Genomic DNA, 14,012 nt, shown 5'->3' with positions numbered 1-14,012 from the left:
CCTTTTGTAGCGTTTAGTTTATATCACAGTTCGACCAGAGCCGTTGAGCTTGATAAAGCCAAAGTTTCTTCCTAATCTCTAACCGTTTCTCCTCCTAACCTTCACCATATCGCTTTAAAATATAGCATTCTGTGCATAATTCAAATGGGTCCGATACGTTTTGTAGTCTGCACCGACTGGCGCATATGATCCGCCTTGTGCTATAGTGTATCTGGACCGGAGCAGACTGTGCGCGGTGTGGCGGTTCGTGTCACACTGGCGTGAAACCAGACTTCATTCACCCCAATGGAAAGCAAATTTGAACTGTCTGAATCGTTCCCTATCCTCTATATAGTACACTATCTGTCATTCATCATGAAGAAAATGGTAAATGTGTGAACTGACCGATTTTGTCTGCAGCTTCAGCGTCAATTTATAATGTGGGCGGCGGGACGCTATAGACTCTAGAGAGCATTTGATTGTTCAAAAAATCTGATGAGAAGCTGTAGTGCATCATGCTGTCATAAAAATCTTTGATACATATTGGCGGAAGTAAGAGACTGTAAGTTTTGAATGCTAACATCTTCTAAATGCAATTTTTTTTCATTGTTTTGCAGTACACTAGCTTATAGATAACCTTAAGGCTAACATATTCATACTAAAAGCCAAAAAACTTTGTGGCAACTTTAATTTCCTTTTCGATGTTTTGCGAAAATATTCATTTAAGTGCATTGCTAGTATTTTTGCATTACTTGGTCTTTGCGGTAACTAAAAACAGTCTGTCACAATAATGCATGCAAATATAGCTGCCATAATATAGCAAAATATCTACCAGTTATCGCGTCCTATGCATCATTATACTGCCCAGCCCTAGTTTGTATGATTATTTTCATAGCTGATGATACTGACGGTGAACTGTGCAAAAGCCCATCTCTTTTTCGCTCTGTCCTTGTTGCCCCAACCCCTGAGCCCCCCTCCCTCACTGTTCACAACATCACTGTCCATGATTCTGAGCTAGTGCAGTGGCGCAGCCCTCTCTGTCACTCATCACTGTTGTCTTTGATTTTTCTCTGGTGCTGCATTTCCTTCCCCTTGTTTTTTTCCCTCTCTTAGCCCACATACGTTCAGGTTCTTAATCTGCAAAAATCTATCATTCTTCCCTTCCCCTTCGCCTTGTTCTTTTGCTGCTTCTGTTAGTTTTTGGTTTGGTTTCTCTCGTCGTTGAGAGAATGTGATGTGCTGATGGCACCATAGAGTGAATTGCAAGAGACTTTTTTTTTTAATTTCTTCCTTTCTTCTCCCAAATGATCTGGTGGTGGCATAGTGGTAAGCAGGTCTGTCTTGCTCTCTCTGTTTTTCTCGGCTCGTGTAGCCGTGCAGTGCCTGTTCAGTCTCAGCCCTTCCACTGTCGCCCATCTCTTCAAGGCCTGTTTTAATTGAATGTGCGAGAACTGAGTGCATGTCGATTGCCCGTATCTCAGTCCAGTGTTGGAAGACTTAAAACATGTGTTCAGCAGTCCTCTTTTTAATTTACTTTATTTTGGTTTAGTGTTATTTCCCCCTACTTCATTGCTTTGTGGTATGCTGCAGGGCTCAGGATCTAAAGTTTTGTATCTGTTTTTTTTTTGTTTTTTTGCTTTCATCTTTCATTTCACTTGATGTTCTGCTACAGTATCCTGAGTGTGAGTGCAGATATAGAGACTATTGGTGAGATTCTGCTGAAGATCATCCCTACACTGGAGGAGGTGAGCATACCAAACCCAGTATCGAAGGTATTAAAAACCCTATGAAATCTAAATTGGTGTTTTGCAAGGTTTTAGTCCATATCCATTAGGTTTGATGTCATCTATACGCTAGTCTACTCTAAAAGTTGATGCATTGTTCCAAACGCATATGATTAAAAAAATTCAGTGAACAACAACTTACATTTTGAGTCCGACTTTATACAATATTCTATTCCAAATTAGAAAGCTATACTGTAGACTAGGGATAAACCGATACCAGTATTGTCGGGTGTCGGTTTGATACTGTGCTCATGTATTCGTACTTCTAAAACTACCCCGATACAACCGCACCCGATACCAAGGGGCCATTCACATATCGTGTCTAAATGCGTGAAAAGCGTGGCCGCACCACTTTCTCCTTTCCACAAGTGCTTGTGCTCCCGTGGCGTCTGTCGTTGCTATGCAACCATGAACATAGTCGCTGCTGGAAAAACAAGTGCGCCGCACCGCTTCTAATATGAGCGTGCTTGTCGCGCGCCTACATTCAAAATAACGAATTTGCACGTGCAAAAAATGTGATATGTGAACGGCCCCTTATGGCAACATGACATTAGCCTAAGCTCTCGTCAGTTGAGCAGGTAGTCGGAAAAGGAGTAATCTCCGCCGTTTGGAGATATTTTAAGATAAGCAATGATGATAAAAGTAGAGCAGACTGCAAACTATGCTATGCTAAATTGTTAAGAGGAAGGGTGAGAATTAGCTCCTTTAACACAAGCAATTTGATTATACAAGTTGTGTATTTACTTTGCTACAGTCAGAAAGTGAAAAACATCTGATGAAAATAAAACATTGTTAGAAGACCTGTAGCCGGGACAGTTGAAACACTTTTCAGATAAACGTCGTTTTCTAGGATAAGGTTACAGGTAAAAAAATTTTTTGTGATCAACAACTCTTACATATGTGCTCTCTTAGTATCATGTGTTATTCGGTAGAAATATAGAATGATTTAAGTAAAAATTGACATTGAACGGGAGTTGTGCTTTGTTTCAATCGTCCGAGCGGGACATATTGCTACAAACATATTTTGTTATTTATTTTAATTTTAAGATTCATATTAACATTTTTGTTCTGTCGCCCAATAAACAATAGGCGATAAGCCTGTGCGCATTTTGCGTAATCTTTCTAATAGGCTATTTTGAAGAAGACAGACAAATCCTTTTACAATTAATTTTCTTACATTTATTCCTCGATTCATATTGAGTGATTGAGTCATATTGAGTGTTTTCCTATGACCAGGTTTAACTGGCAGGAGTCGCTGTTTCAACCATCCTGACAGATCCTCCGGCCAGTTAAATCTGTTTTGTCCTTAAAGTAAAAAACTCTCATATTACACACTTAAAGGTATGTTGCTGTACTAATACACCTGCCGTATTATCATTACAATGGCACATGAAACAATAAATACAACTTGTCAGTCAAAAATAAGTACCGCATGAAAGAATTCACTTACCGCACTCAAAAACAGCTTTCTGGCTCTAACTTTAAAACGGCATGCCGTAAAGAAGAAATGTTCTCGCGGGTCTGGTCGGCATTGCGTGCTGTACATGCTGATGAAATTTGACATACATGACGTGAGTGGTTTTCAAGGAAATCTCAATGTTTCAACCGTCCGGCGTTTCAATCGTCCCGGCTCTCCCCTACTCCTATCTGTACTTGGTATCGGCAAGTACCCAAATTTAAGTACTTGTACTTGGTCTGAAAAAAAGTGGTATCAGTGCATCCCTACTGTAAACTTTGTATACTGTACAGTATTATTTGTCATTGCTAAAAATATATAAACTGTTTTAAAAATATTAATTATATCAAGTATTTCAATGAATAATAATAGAGAAGCTGTTGATGTGACAATATGTATGTTGGTTTGCACGTGTCCTTAAACATTCTGTTTTTCTGTATATTTGGTAGTATCAGCATTATAGCGGGACTGACTTTGACTGTGAGCTGCGTCTGCTGATTCATCAGAGTTTGGCCGGAGGCATTATCGGAGTCAAAGGTGCCAAGATCAAGGAACTGAGGGAGGTAAGCACAGTGCTAAAAATACCATGTCGTAAAATAATAGAGTTCGGAACCAGAAAGCTTAAATTTTTTTTATATCAGCTTAACCAAAAATATATATTTCTCTGATGTTGAGAAATTGTATTCGTTTTTAAGAATACCCAGACTACAATCAAGCTCTTCCAGGAATGCTGCCCCCACTCCACTGACCGTGTAGTGTTAGTCGGGGGTAAACCTGAGCGTGTGGTTGAGTGCATCAAGGTCATTCTAGAGCTGATTTCAGAGGTGAGATGATGACAGAGATGCAAGGACTTTTTTCCCCCCTTTTATTTAATTATACAGTTTTCTCATTTGACATTGTAGCAACATCCACAGTTTCTTTAGATAAACACTTTGCTTCATAAATAAAGCTTATATTTGTCCTGTTATCTGTAGGCTCCTATAAAAGGTCGAGCCCAGCCCTATGACCCAAACTTTTATGATGAAACTTATGACTATGGTGGTTTTACCATGATGTATGAAGAGAGAGGGCGACGGCCTATGGGTGGGTTCCCGATGCGCGGCCGGGGAGGGTTCGATCGCATGCCTCCTGGCCGTGGTGGCCGTCCCATGCCCCCTTCCAGACGAGATTATGATGATATGAGCCCACGCCGTGGACCACCTCCACCCCCACCAGGGAGAGGAGGACGGGGGGGCAGTAGGGCCCGAAATCTGCCTCTGCCCCCACCACCACCACCTAGAGGAGGGTATGTAGAGAATGTTGCTTATTGTGCATTGCAGTGTTTTCTGCAACCTACATGATTTTATTTTGGCAAAAGGGGCATAATTCTAATGATAATAATAGGAACTATAATTTTCATATTTATTATTATTATGTCTTGTTTGTATGGTTGTTGTTATTGTTTTTGTGCACATTTAAATCCAGGAAGCCTTGGTGTATTTCTTTATATTCATTAATTTCTTTTTTTATAAATGTTGCAATTAGGTGCATTTTTATTATCTTTTCCACGGTTGTTTTTGTTTTAATTGATTACCATTGATATTGTTGAATGATATAAATGAGGGAATCAATGCAGTTTCTGTGAGTTCTCTGGACAGTCCGTCCTATATTATGAATCATACCAGAATAACTGATTACACCATTTTTGTTTCCAGAGGTGATAGATTTTCCCACCAGAGCTATCACAGCAATATGGACGACAGACCAAGGTAAGTAACAACAAAAGCAGAAAATTTACTGGTACACTATATGTTTGCAAATCAACATAAAAGGAGAAAGCACAATTAAGGACTCAAGATGGGTTTATGTTTGACCTAAAAGCTGATAAATTATTTTGGGTGAAAAGAAAAAAATAATTGACATGCTTTTTCCATTTCAAGTCTCGGTCCTAGTGAATATTCACTCTCAGCAATATGTTAAAATTATACTGCTTGGTTCAATTTAAAATTTGTAATCAAATGATGGCCTTTTCAATTTAAATATTTGTTTTGTATAGGGCTGCACGATTAATCGAAATAAAACAAAAATCGCGATTTGGCTTGGTGTAAATATGAAATGGCAAAGGCTGCAGGGTTTTTTATAAAAAAAATTTTTTTAAATGAATATACGCAGTGTGTTTCATAGCGAAGTAGTGGCAGTGTGATCAGAGCGGCTTGTTCAGTAAATGCTGCTCCGTCTCTGCAAGCACTGTGAGTTTGAATCACTTGTGATGTGGATTTGAACATCAAAACATGCCAAATATTACATGTTTTAAAGTCCAAACTCACTTCATAATGTCAGTCAAATGTTTTAAATAACTTCCATTTAGGATCTGAAGTGGCTTCCTATCACATATTATCACACACTTATATTATTTTGCAGTTTTTTTTTGTTTTTGTTTTTCTATAATCTTATTTATGTCGATTAGCATTGATTGCATTTATAAATATAATTTTTTCTTATGAAAATACATGAGATGGCTTGAAGAATACAGAAAAAACATAAACTGTTGTAGTCTTGTTTATTATCTTTGTTTAATAAGTCAAAGCTTTTCTATCTTCTTTTTATTCAGTTACAGTGATGGCTGGATGCCTTTGTCCATATTAGGGATTCTCTGGAAAGTTATAAGTTTTACTTCTTTGAGGCATATTTTGGACTGTCTGCTCGAGGGCGTCCTCCAGCTTCCAGTATGAATGAAACAAACATATATTTATTATGCTCCTATCAGCCAATTTTGGGTGAAAATATGAAAAATAATACTTCTTGCTAAAGAAATTTGAAGTAAACGTGATAATCCATATGTTTTTCTCCAGTGTAGTTTACTGAAGTGTTCCTGGCTAATGATTTATAATTATAGGCCGCCTAGGGTTGCCAACTTTCTGAAATGGAAATAAGGAACGGCGGGCCGGGGGGGATGTTGTGGCGGTGACATGCCCCCACGGAAGAAAATTTTGAAAAATAACCCTTGAAATTATGACTTCTGGTGAAATATTGTATGCTATCATACATTATAGCATATTATAATACAACTTATTAGGCCTTTATATTTATGGAATAGCAAAGTAGGCCTAATCAATATACAAGACTGAACCACATAGATACATAAAGTCTATCATGATCATTTTGCCAACAACGAACCATTGGTTTGTTTAGTTTATAATGGGTTTTATTTTTTACTTAAACAAATACAACATATAACATTCAAAACTCATCGGCTTAGACTGCATTTGAAGAAAAATAAACACAACAGTTTTCTGTAGCCTTGTGCAAATTTATTCAATAGAATTAGACTTCTAGAATGTTCTTTCCAGTGCAAAAAATAATATTTTTAATTTAATTTGACAACATTTTAAAGTGTAGTGCAAATATCTTTATATAATTATACTTCCATTATAGTTAACTTTCTTTTCGCCGGCTGCTCGGGGGTAGTCATTTTTACATTTCCCGCTGTTGTCACTTGTCGTCATCGTTGCTGCGATACACGACTCACAATGACTAACGACCAATTAAAAGGGCATTCTCTGATGATGTTCCAAGATGTTAAAAACGCTACGCGGCTGATCATAGAAAAACAGGGGGAGAAATTAGTATCTACCGCACCGTCAGGGTTTTTTTTCTTATCATAGCCTACAAATGTCTTCGTTCATAGTCTGTCTGACTGTCAGTTCAATACGGAACAAGACTTTTATGTGTCAAATACGGGACGATTAGTCACTTTTTAAATAGCAATTTTAACCAGAAAAATTGCGTTAAAAATAATTTAAATAGATATTATTTTAATTAAATATATAATATTTAATTTATAAATATTCATATTATTAATGTACAAAATTTTATTAAAATAAATTCTTATTTTATAATGTAATTTCAATGTTAATCTCCAAATTTATGTAGAAACTACATAGACAGTAGCCAATATAAGTAATACTTCTTTAATGTCTTTTTATGAATATAGGCCAGTATCACTGATATTAATATAGCTAGATGATGTCTCAATGAAATGTATATTTTCAATTTTAAATATGATTATAGTCATTCAACATTAGTGTAATTGAAACCTATAAATTTTTTTACATTTATTATTCTAAAAATATAACAACTTTTAATTTAACTGAACTTAAAACAATCCTCACATAAACCCATAATAAATGTCATATTTACCTGTCCCCTGTGAAATATACAGCAATTGAATAAAGTTATCAAACAGTCTGCACTGCATAAATTATAAATTAAATATAGTTTAATCCTTATTAAAGCTACAAAAGTTCTTTAGTCCAGAGCAGTGAGTATTTTCTCTGTTATCTTTGTTCTTTGATTAACATTAATGACAGGCAGCATTAGTGGTTGCTGCCACTTTAAGACCAGCCAGTTCTGCTCATGACGCGGATCTCACTCACAACTCTTTACGTTCATTTAAGACTGCTCTTAAGTAGCCTGGCAAGCCAGACCTACATCAAGATGTTAGGCCTGGGAACCCACCAACTCTATACACGATGTGATTGGCCTGACCAAAGTTTGGTTTTTCCAGCTCGAATGCCAACGGAGAGTTGCTAGACCACACTTTGCTGCAAAATAATTTTTGCTGCCGCTAGGGTGCGTCTAGATTTCTAGGCTAGCTTTTAAGAGGATATTCGACAAAACTGACAGTTTGACATAATTGTGTATATTATTAGTTTAAGCGCGAAACGAAAGAGAACTCTATTCTGGTGCGCACGAAACTGGCGTGAGTTTTTCTGTGCGTCATGTGTGACAGACAGGAAATTCACAGGCAGCGTGTTCTCTTTTGTCTTGTTGCGATTTAAATGGTTTAAAAGCATTTGCATGTATAAGAGTGGGATCATATAATGTAAAGCTAGCCTATGGATGCTGCGTTTATTGCGTTAAATATTTTTAACGCGTTAAACTGAAAAAAATAATAATCATATACGTTAATCTGTTAATGTTGACAGCACAAATATATATATGTGTGTGTGTATATATAAATATATATATATATATATATGGGTTATTTCAGAGCTTTCAGATGCATGCCCACTACAAGCATATCAAATTAAGCATGTCTCTTTTCCTGTAAGCAGTGACCGAAGGGGGCGACCTGGAGACCGCTACGAGAGCATGGTGAGGATTAATGAACATCTGCATGTGTATTTGTGTTTTTGCAACATTTATATTGAGACTCATCACTTGATTGTCATCTATCATTGTGAAGGAAAGGCTGTTTCATGTCATTAATGGGCACTTTCAGAAAAAAAGTGTAATGACTTATTCTTTCTCTCTGAAGTGACAGTGTAATAGATGCATAGTGAAGCTCTTATTCCTAGTGCACTGGTTTGGCCTGCTGTTGCTTGGCAACAGATTTTTGAATCACTTGTTGCCTTGGTTACCAAGGAGCAGTTAAATACGTAGGTGAAAGCCATCACACTCGCCAATGAACTTTGTGCGACGCTGCTCTGAGTGAGTTGAGTGCTCTGGAAGATGGCAAGCCTGTCGTTGGTCATATAAAGGGATCAAGCACATCATGCTGAATTCTGCTGTACAAACTGATAGTTTATACTCTAATTGGATGTGGTACATAACATTCGAAAGAAGCTGCTGTAATTAGCCAATATACTCAGCTGGAGCATTTGCAAAAAAACGCATCCAGGTCTTGTTTCTATAATATCAATTTATCAGTGATACATCAATCGTTTAATATCAACGATGTAATAAATTCTATAGAATAGTTGTTCTATGTTGCAATCAAACAAGAAGACCGTTTTAGAACTATTAAGGATTTTGGCATTCTGGCATCCTGATACCATAATACTTATTCCTTCCATTTTCATTGTTCAGTGGGCTCACTATTGTAATACAGAAATTGTAATGCAATGAATAAAATATTGTGAAATTTTTTGAATGAGATTACAGTTATGAAAATTAGGTTAAATATGCTTAATTGTCATGAAAATGTTGCAATGCAATATAAATCAGTTTAAATTATTTATTGATCATTAATATCTGTCATATTGCTGTTACCACAGTTTTTTTTTAAAGCAATAGACATTATTCACAGCAGCGCCATCTTTGATTTTTAATGGGAATGAAAGCGAGGCTGTGAGGAACAGACATATGCATTTCTTCAATGGGCTGTATTGTTATTTAATGTGTTTTTGGATTATTCTGCTCATGAAACTCTGGAAAAATATCTTTCCAAGAAATTTCAGTTGACAAAAAAATTCCGACAATATAAGCTGTGGAAAATTAAGTATTCTAGGAGCTTTATACAGCTTTTTACAGCGAATGCCATTGGAAAAACAGCAAGCCTATCCCTCACAGCCTCACTATCATACCTGTCATGGCACTGCTCTGAATAAGGTCCCTTGAACCCAAGCCTTACAAGCAGTGGTAAGGAGTGTTAGGTGTGTGAAGCAGTGTCCTAAAAACCTTTAAGCGGGGTAAAATCACTGTATTGCATGGCCTCGAGTGGTTTATTGCTTTAATTTTAAATGTATGTGTCGGATTGGGAGCTTGAAAAATGAGTTATCCATGTAGAATGTGCTTTGAGTGTATGCTTGTGCTCTTTGAATTGACTCCATGTTTTTTTTGTTTTTTTTTTCGTCGTTGTACACAGAGTGGAGGTGGATATGGTGAGTGTTTTTCAGCTACACACACACTAGCTCAAGGTTACCTCCAGTCAAACGGAGCACTGCACTCCTCTTGATAGCATAGTGTTTCCTGCTTTTCTCTCTTTATCCTTCACTGTCATAGCTCTGATATCTTGATCACCTTTTCCATCTTCTTTTCTTTTCTTGTTTCACCTGAAGACAATAATTCTTCTTGGGAGCCCTTCCAATCTGGTGAGTGTGTCAGATACTGTGATAATGGAATATGAATTATATATTTTAATTATGCTTGCATAAGAGTGTGAATGAGAGGCGGACATATAACTTTAAAATGTCTGAATCACAGTAAGATTTTTGTGTCATCAGGTGGTCGAGGTTCTTACAGCGACATTGGTGGGCCTGTTATTACGACACAAGTGACCATCCCTAAAGATGTGAGTGTAAAATGTGCATATTTATTAACCATATTATATATAAGGTTATTGTAGTTTGTGCTTTCATACTATTTTAAAAGGAAATTTCTTCGATGTTAAATTTGATAGATTTTTGTTTTTGCGGCTTTTTGCCTTTTATTTGGTTGTGCACCTAAATGTGTGGAAATAGAAGAGAAAAAAACAAGCGGGTGGGAAATGTTAGTATTATTTATATACAGTTTATTATATATTGTTATATTATATATTTAATCTTATTTATTTATACATTTATATATATATATAAAACTTTTTTACTCTGTCTGTTTTCTGTTATTTTTGTGTTAAAATATGCAGATGTTAATGCATACTGCTGAACTAACACACAACAGCATAGTTTGGTTTTATTATTAATTTTGTTCAATTAGAAGTTTCTTTGTCAGCGTTCTCCCACTACTGAATCTTCAGTGCTATTGCAGAAGAAACAAAATTTACCTAAGCCCAGAATGCAAAGAAGACGGTATACTTTGAAATGGCAAGAAACTTCTTTCTACTGATTTCTCCTTGTTGGCTGCATGCAAAACAAACACACAACTCAGCCAATGCAGTCCAATTCACAACATGTTCAGTTCATCATAGCTACTTATCAAAAAACACCAATTTAATTAATCAGGTATAATAACAGAAAAAAAGGCGTCGTGTTATTCCAACACACATTTCATGATTTAAAGGGGAGCGCACAAGCCTACTGTATGTATATGTGCAGTACATAATCGCATATAACCATTAATTACAAAAAAGGCAGAAAAGCATGTTTAATGCTTTTTCGTTACTTTCTGATACAATCAAGTAGTATTAAATTTGTACTACGGCTGTCACTTTTGTGAAAAAATCCTGTTCAATTTTTGAGACAAATGTTCATTGAATCGATTGTAAAATCGATTTTCCGTGTCTAAAGACGTTTCCATTTTCAATGCCAAATATAGGCAATCCACGGACAACTAACAGGCATTAGGACGAATGTAAAGAGGCGCTTACAAGTCAGCAATATTTCTGATGATTTATTGGCGTGAAGTTTTGTGCACAATGACAAACAGGAGTTTAACATTCTCAAAAAACAATAAGCAGAGTGGACTACCATATCATCAATGAAAAACATTTCTGCTGGCTTCAACATGGCTGTTTACAATTAGAAATGTCAAACAAATTTTGCCTACGTAGGCGATTGTAACCCATGAAAAGTAGTTGTAAATAAAACTTAAAATTCACTGAAGGACTAGCCTACATTGAACGTGAAGTTTGTGTAGGATAAACATGCCCCCTAGTTGTAGTGCTGCTGTGATATGGGAACTTACGATCGCACAGTTTGCATACCACTTTGTCCTTCATCGTTTGATCTACAGTCCAAAACCCGAAGTGCTTCCATATCGAACTCCTCAAGTTATTAGGGGTTATCACTCGTCTCTCGTCGCATCGGTTGATCGCCGTTGTCCTCCTTTGTTTTTTTTTTGTTTTTTTTTGGCAAAACACCAGCAGCAGCCGTGTAAAATTGGAGGGAATTTTCTTTTTGGCTTTCGCAACACCTACTCCACTTTAGGAATTCTTTATTTTCTTTTTCTGCTTTTTTTTTTTTTATTCGTTTAAAATTAATAGTGTACATATTTGGTTAAAATTGATTCCCTATTTTCGTTTTAGAAACTTTTGTTGTTTGGTCAGATCGATTTTGCAATCGATTTTCGAACGTAAAGTGACAGCCCTAATTTGTACAGTTGAAAAGTTGTTCAAATAAAGGAATATTTCCAGCCCAGTTGATTATTGAAAAAACTCTTAAATGAAACATCATCAAAGTTTGAGTGCAATAATCAGATGGCAGTATATTGTAGACAAAATGGGAGATTAATTATAATGAACATGTTGCAACAATAAAAAAAACTCAAATTAAAACAGTGCATTACAACCAGAGATGCCCCGATTGATCGGCTGGTGATCGGAATTGGCCGATTTTCACGTGATCGGCCATGACCGGCCGGTCAGTCTGACATATTCTGATTTTATGCCGGTCAAATGCATTCGGGCGCTGCATGATTATCATCGCGCAACATCAGCATCACACGTGCACAAGGAACGCACATGTAGGAAACCTTGTGAATTAAGGCCGTTTCACACCGCAAGCGTGAGCAGCGCGTTTTTTATTTCTTCTTTCGGCGTGCATGTTAATCAATTAGTGCATTCACAGGAGCAGGAGCAGCACGTGATCAACGGTGAAGTGGGAGTTTTAGCACCGAGTCTATTTTTGCTGCGCTGCTCACGCTCAATTAAAGTGAAAGCACACTTTTGATGGACAAAATAAATGTGATTTCACACAAAAAGTGCCCAAAATGCACAGAATTTGCATGTATGGTGTGTTTTAACAAGAACTGGAGTAGGCTATGTCAGAAAAGAAAATGGAAGACTCAAAAATATTTACAGAAAATGTACACATTTAAACTTTTTATTATCTCAAGCTTACCTCTCTGCACCATGTACAAGCGTTGACAGTGAGCGCTTGTTTAGTCTGGCTGGACATGTGGCAGAGAGAGAAGAAACAGACTATCTGGTGACAATGTAGAAATGCTTCTGTTTGCGAAGAAAAACTTGCTATTGATGTACAAGTGATTGCAATAGGCCTGTGTGTGTGTTTTGAGAAATATCTTTATACTGCAAGGCTATATATTATTTTATTGCCATTACCTGTTTTCTCACAGATGTTTAGTGTGCTGAATAGATCACATTTTTTTAGTTGGATATTGGATGTGAAAAGAAGGAAACAGTTCTTCAATAACACTGCACTTTAGATGTGTGTGAATTTCCCACATCATGAGTATATAGTCATATGCCAAATGTAAAATGTTCCATTAAAGAAAAGATAGAAAATAAATATATGTGTGTGCTGTAAAGTGGTTCGAAAAAATGAAATCGGAATCGGCTAAAATCGGTATCGGCAGCTCAAACTCAATGAAAAATCGGAAATCGGCCTAGAAAATTGTAATCGGTGCATCTCTAATTATAACTATTCCTCTGTTATTAACTTTAGCAGCGTGCAGGTCCTCATTCATCTCATGACCGTGACGAATCTGGCAATTTGATCGCTCTGATAATGGTGCACATTAAAATGAAAGAGACCCATACATGCTGGGGTATCACATAAAACTACATATTACATTTATTATCAAATTCAACTAAGTTTTATTTTCTTGGCAAAATTGGTTATCACCCATTAACAATGCAGGTAGAAATTCGATTCTGCTACTATTTGGAGCCGGATGTGATGACATGGGGACGGTGATAAAGGTCTATACCCAGCCCTAATTCACACCCAAAATACTGCCTTTGAAAAATAACTATTTATTTTTGTTGTTTCAGTTGTTGGCAGATTTTAATTTAATTTAACTCAAATACTTCAAATCAATTGTTTTAGCATACCATAATAACCCTGAATCGTATTTACTTAAGCTTTGCCCAACTCTTGTTCTAGCTGGCCGGCTCCATCATTGGGAAAGGCGGACAGAGGATCAAGCAGATTCGTCATGAGTCGGGCGCATCTATCAAAATAGATGAGCCTCTGGAGGGCTCAGAGGACCGGATTATTACCATCACTGGCACACAGGACCAGATTCAGAATGCCCAGTATCTACTACAGAACAGGCAAGTCTATCACCTATTCAATCACTTTACCACAACCCCATCATGACACCTAACCATCATGTGTCCTGACTAGGTGCGA

General features: G+C 36.8%; 1 protein-coding gene across 6 annotated transcripts in view; it reads left to right on the top strand.

The window, feature by feature from the left end:
- hnrpkl (heterogeneous nuclear ribonucleoprotein K, like) overlaps positions 1–14,012 on the top strand; it is a 39,006-nt gene that overhangs the window by 20,293 nt on the left and 4,701 nt on the right. Inside the window, exons 6-15 of one of the 6 annotated variants that reach the window (XM_077206380.1) lie at positions 1,652–1,724; positions 3,669–3,782; positions 3,915–4,043; positions 4,194–4,504; positions 4,914–4,967; positions 8,316–8,355; positions 9,848–9,863; positions 10,041–10,073; positions 10,206–10,273; positions 13,764–13,933. In XM_077206380.1, the coding sequence (XP_077062495.1) occupies positions 1,652–1,724; positions 3,669–3,782; positions 3,915–4,043; positions 4,194–4,504; positions 4,914–4,967; positions 8,316–8,355; positions 9,848–9,863; positions 10,041–10,073; positions 10,206–10,273; positions 13,764–13,933 (1,008 nt within the window). Of the gene's footprint in view, positions 1–1,651; positions 1,725–3,668; positions 3,783–3,914; positions 4,044–4,193; positions 4,505–4,913; positions 4,968–8,312; positions 8,356–9,847; positions 9,864–10,040; positions 10,074–10,189; positions 10,274–13,763; positions 13,934–14,012 lie in introns of all 6 variants that reach the window. The other 5 variants (XM_077206379.1, XM_077206383.1, XM_077206381.1 and 2 more) reach the window with 5 other exon arrangements.

The sequence above is a fragment of the Siphateles boraxobius genome, unplaced genomic scaffold (assembly GCF_051911475.1).
Source record: "Siphateles boraxobius isolate OS27281-9 unplaced genomic scaffold, OSU_SipBor_1 56, whole genome shotgun sequence".
Classification (NCBI taxonomy): Eukaryota; Metazoa; Chordata; class Actinopteri; order Cypriniformes; family Leuciscidae; genus Siphateles; species Siphateles boraxobius.
This window is presented reverse-complemented; position numbering and strand designations above follow the sequence as displayed.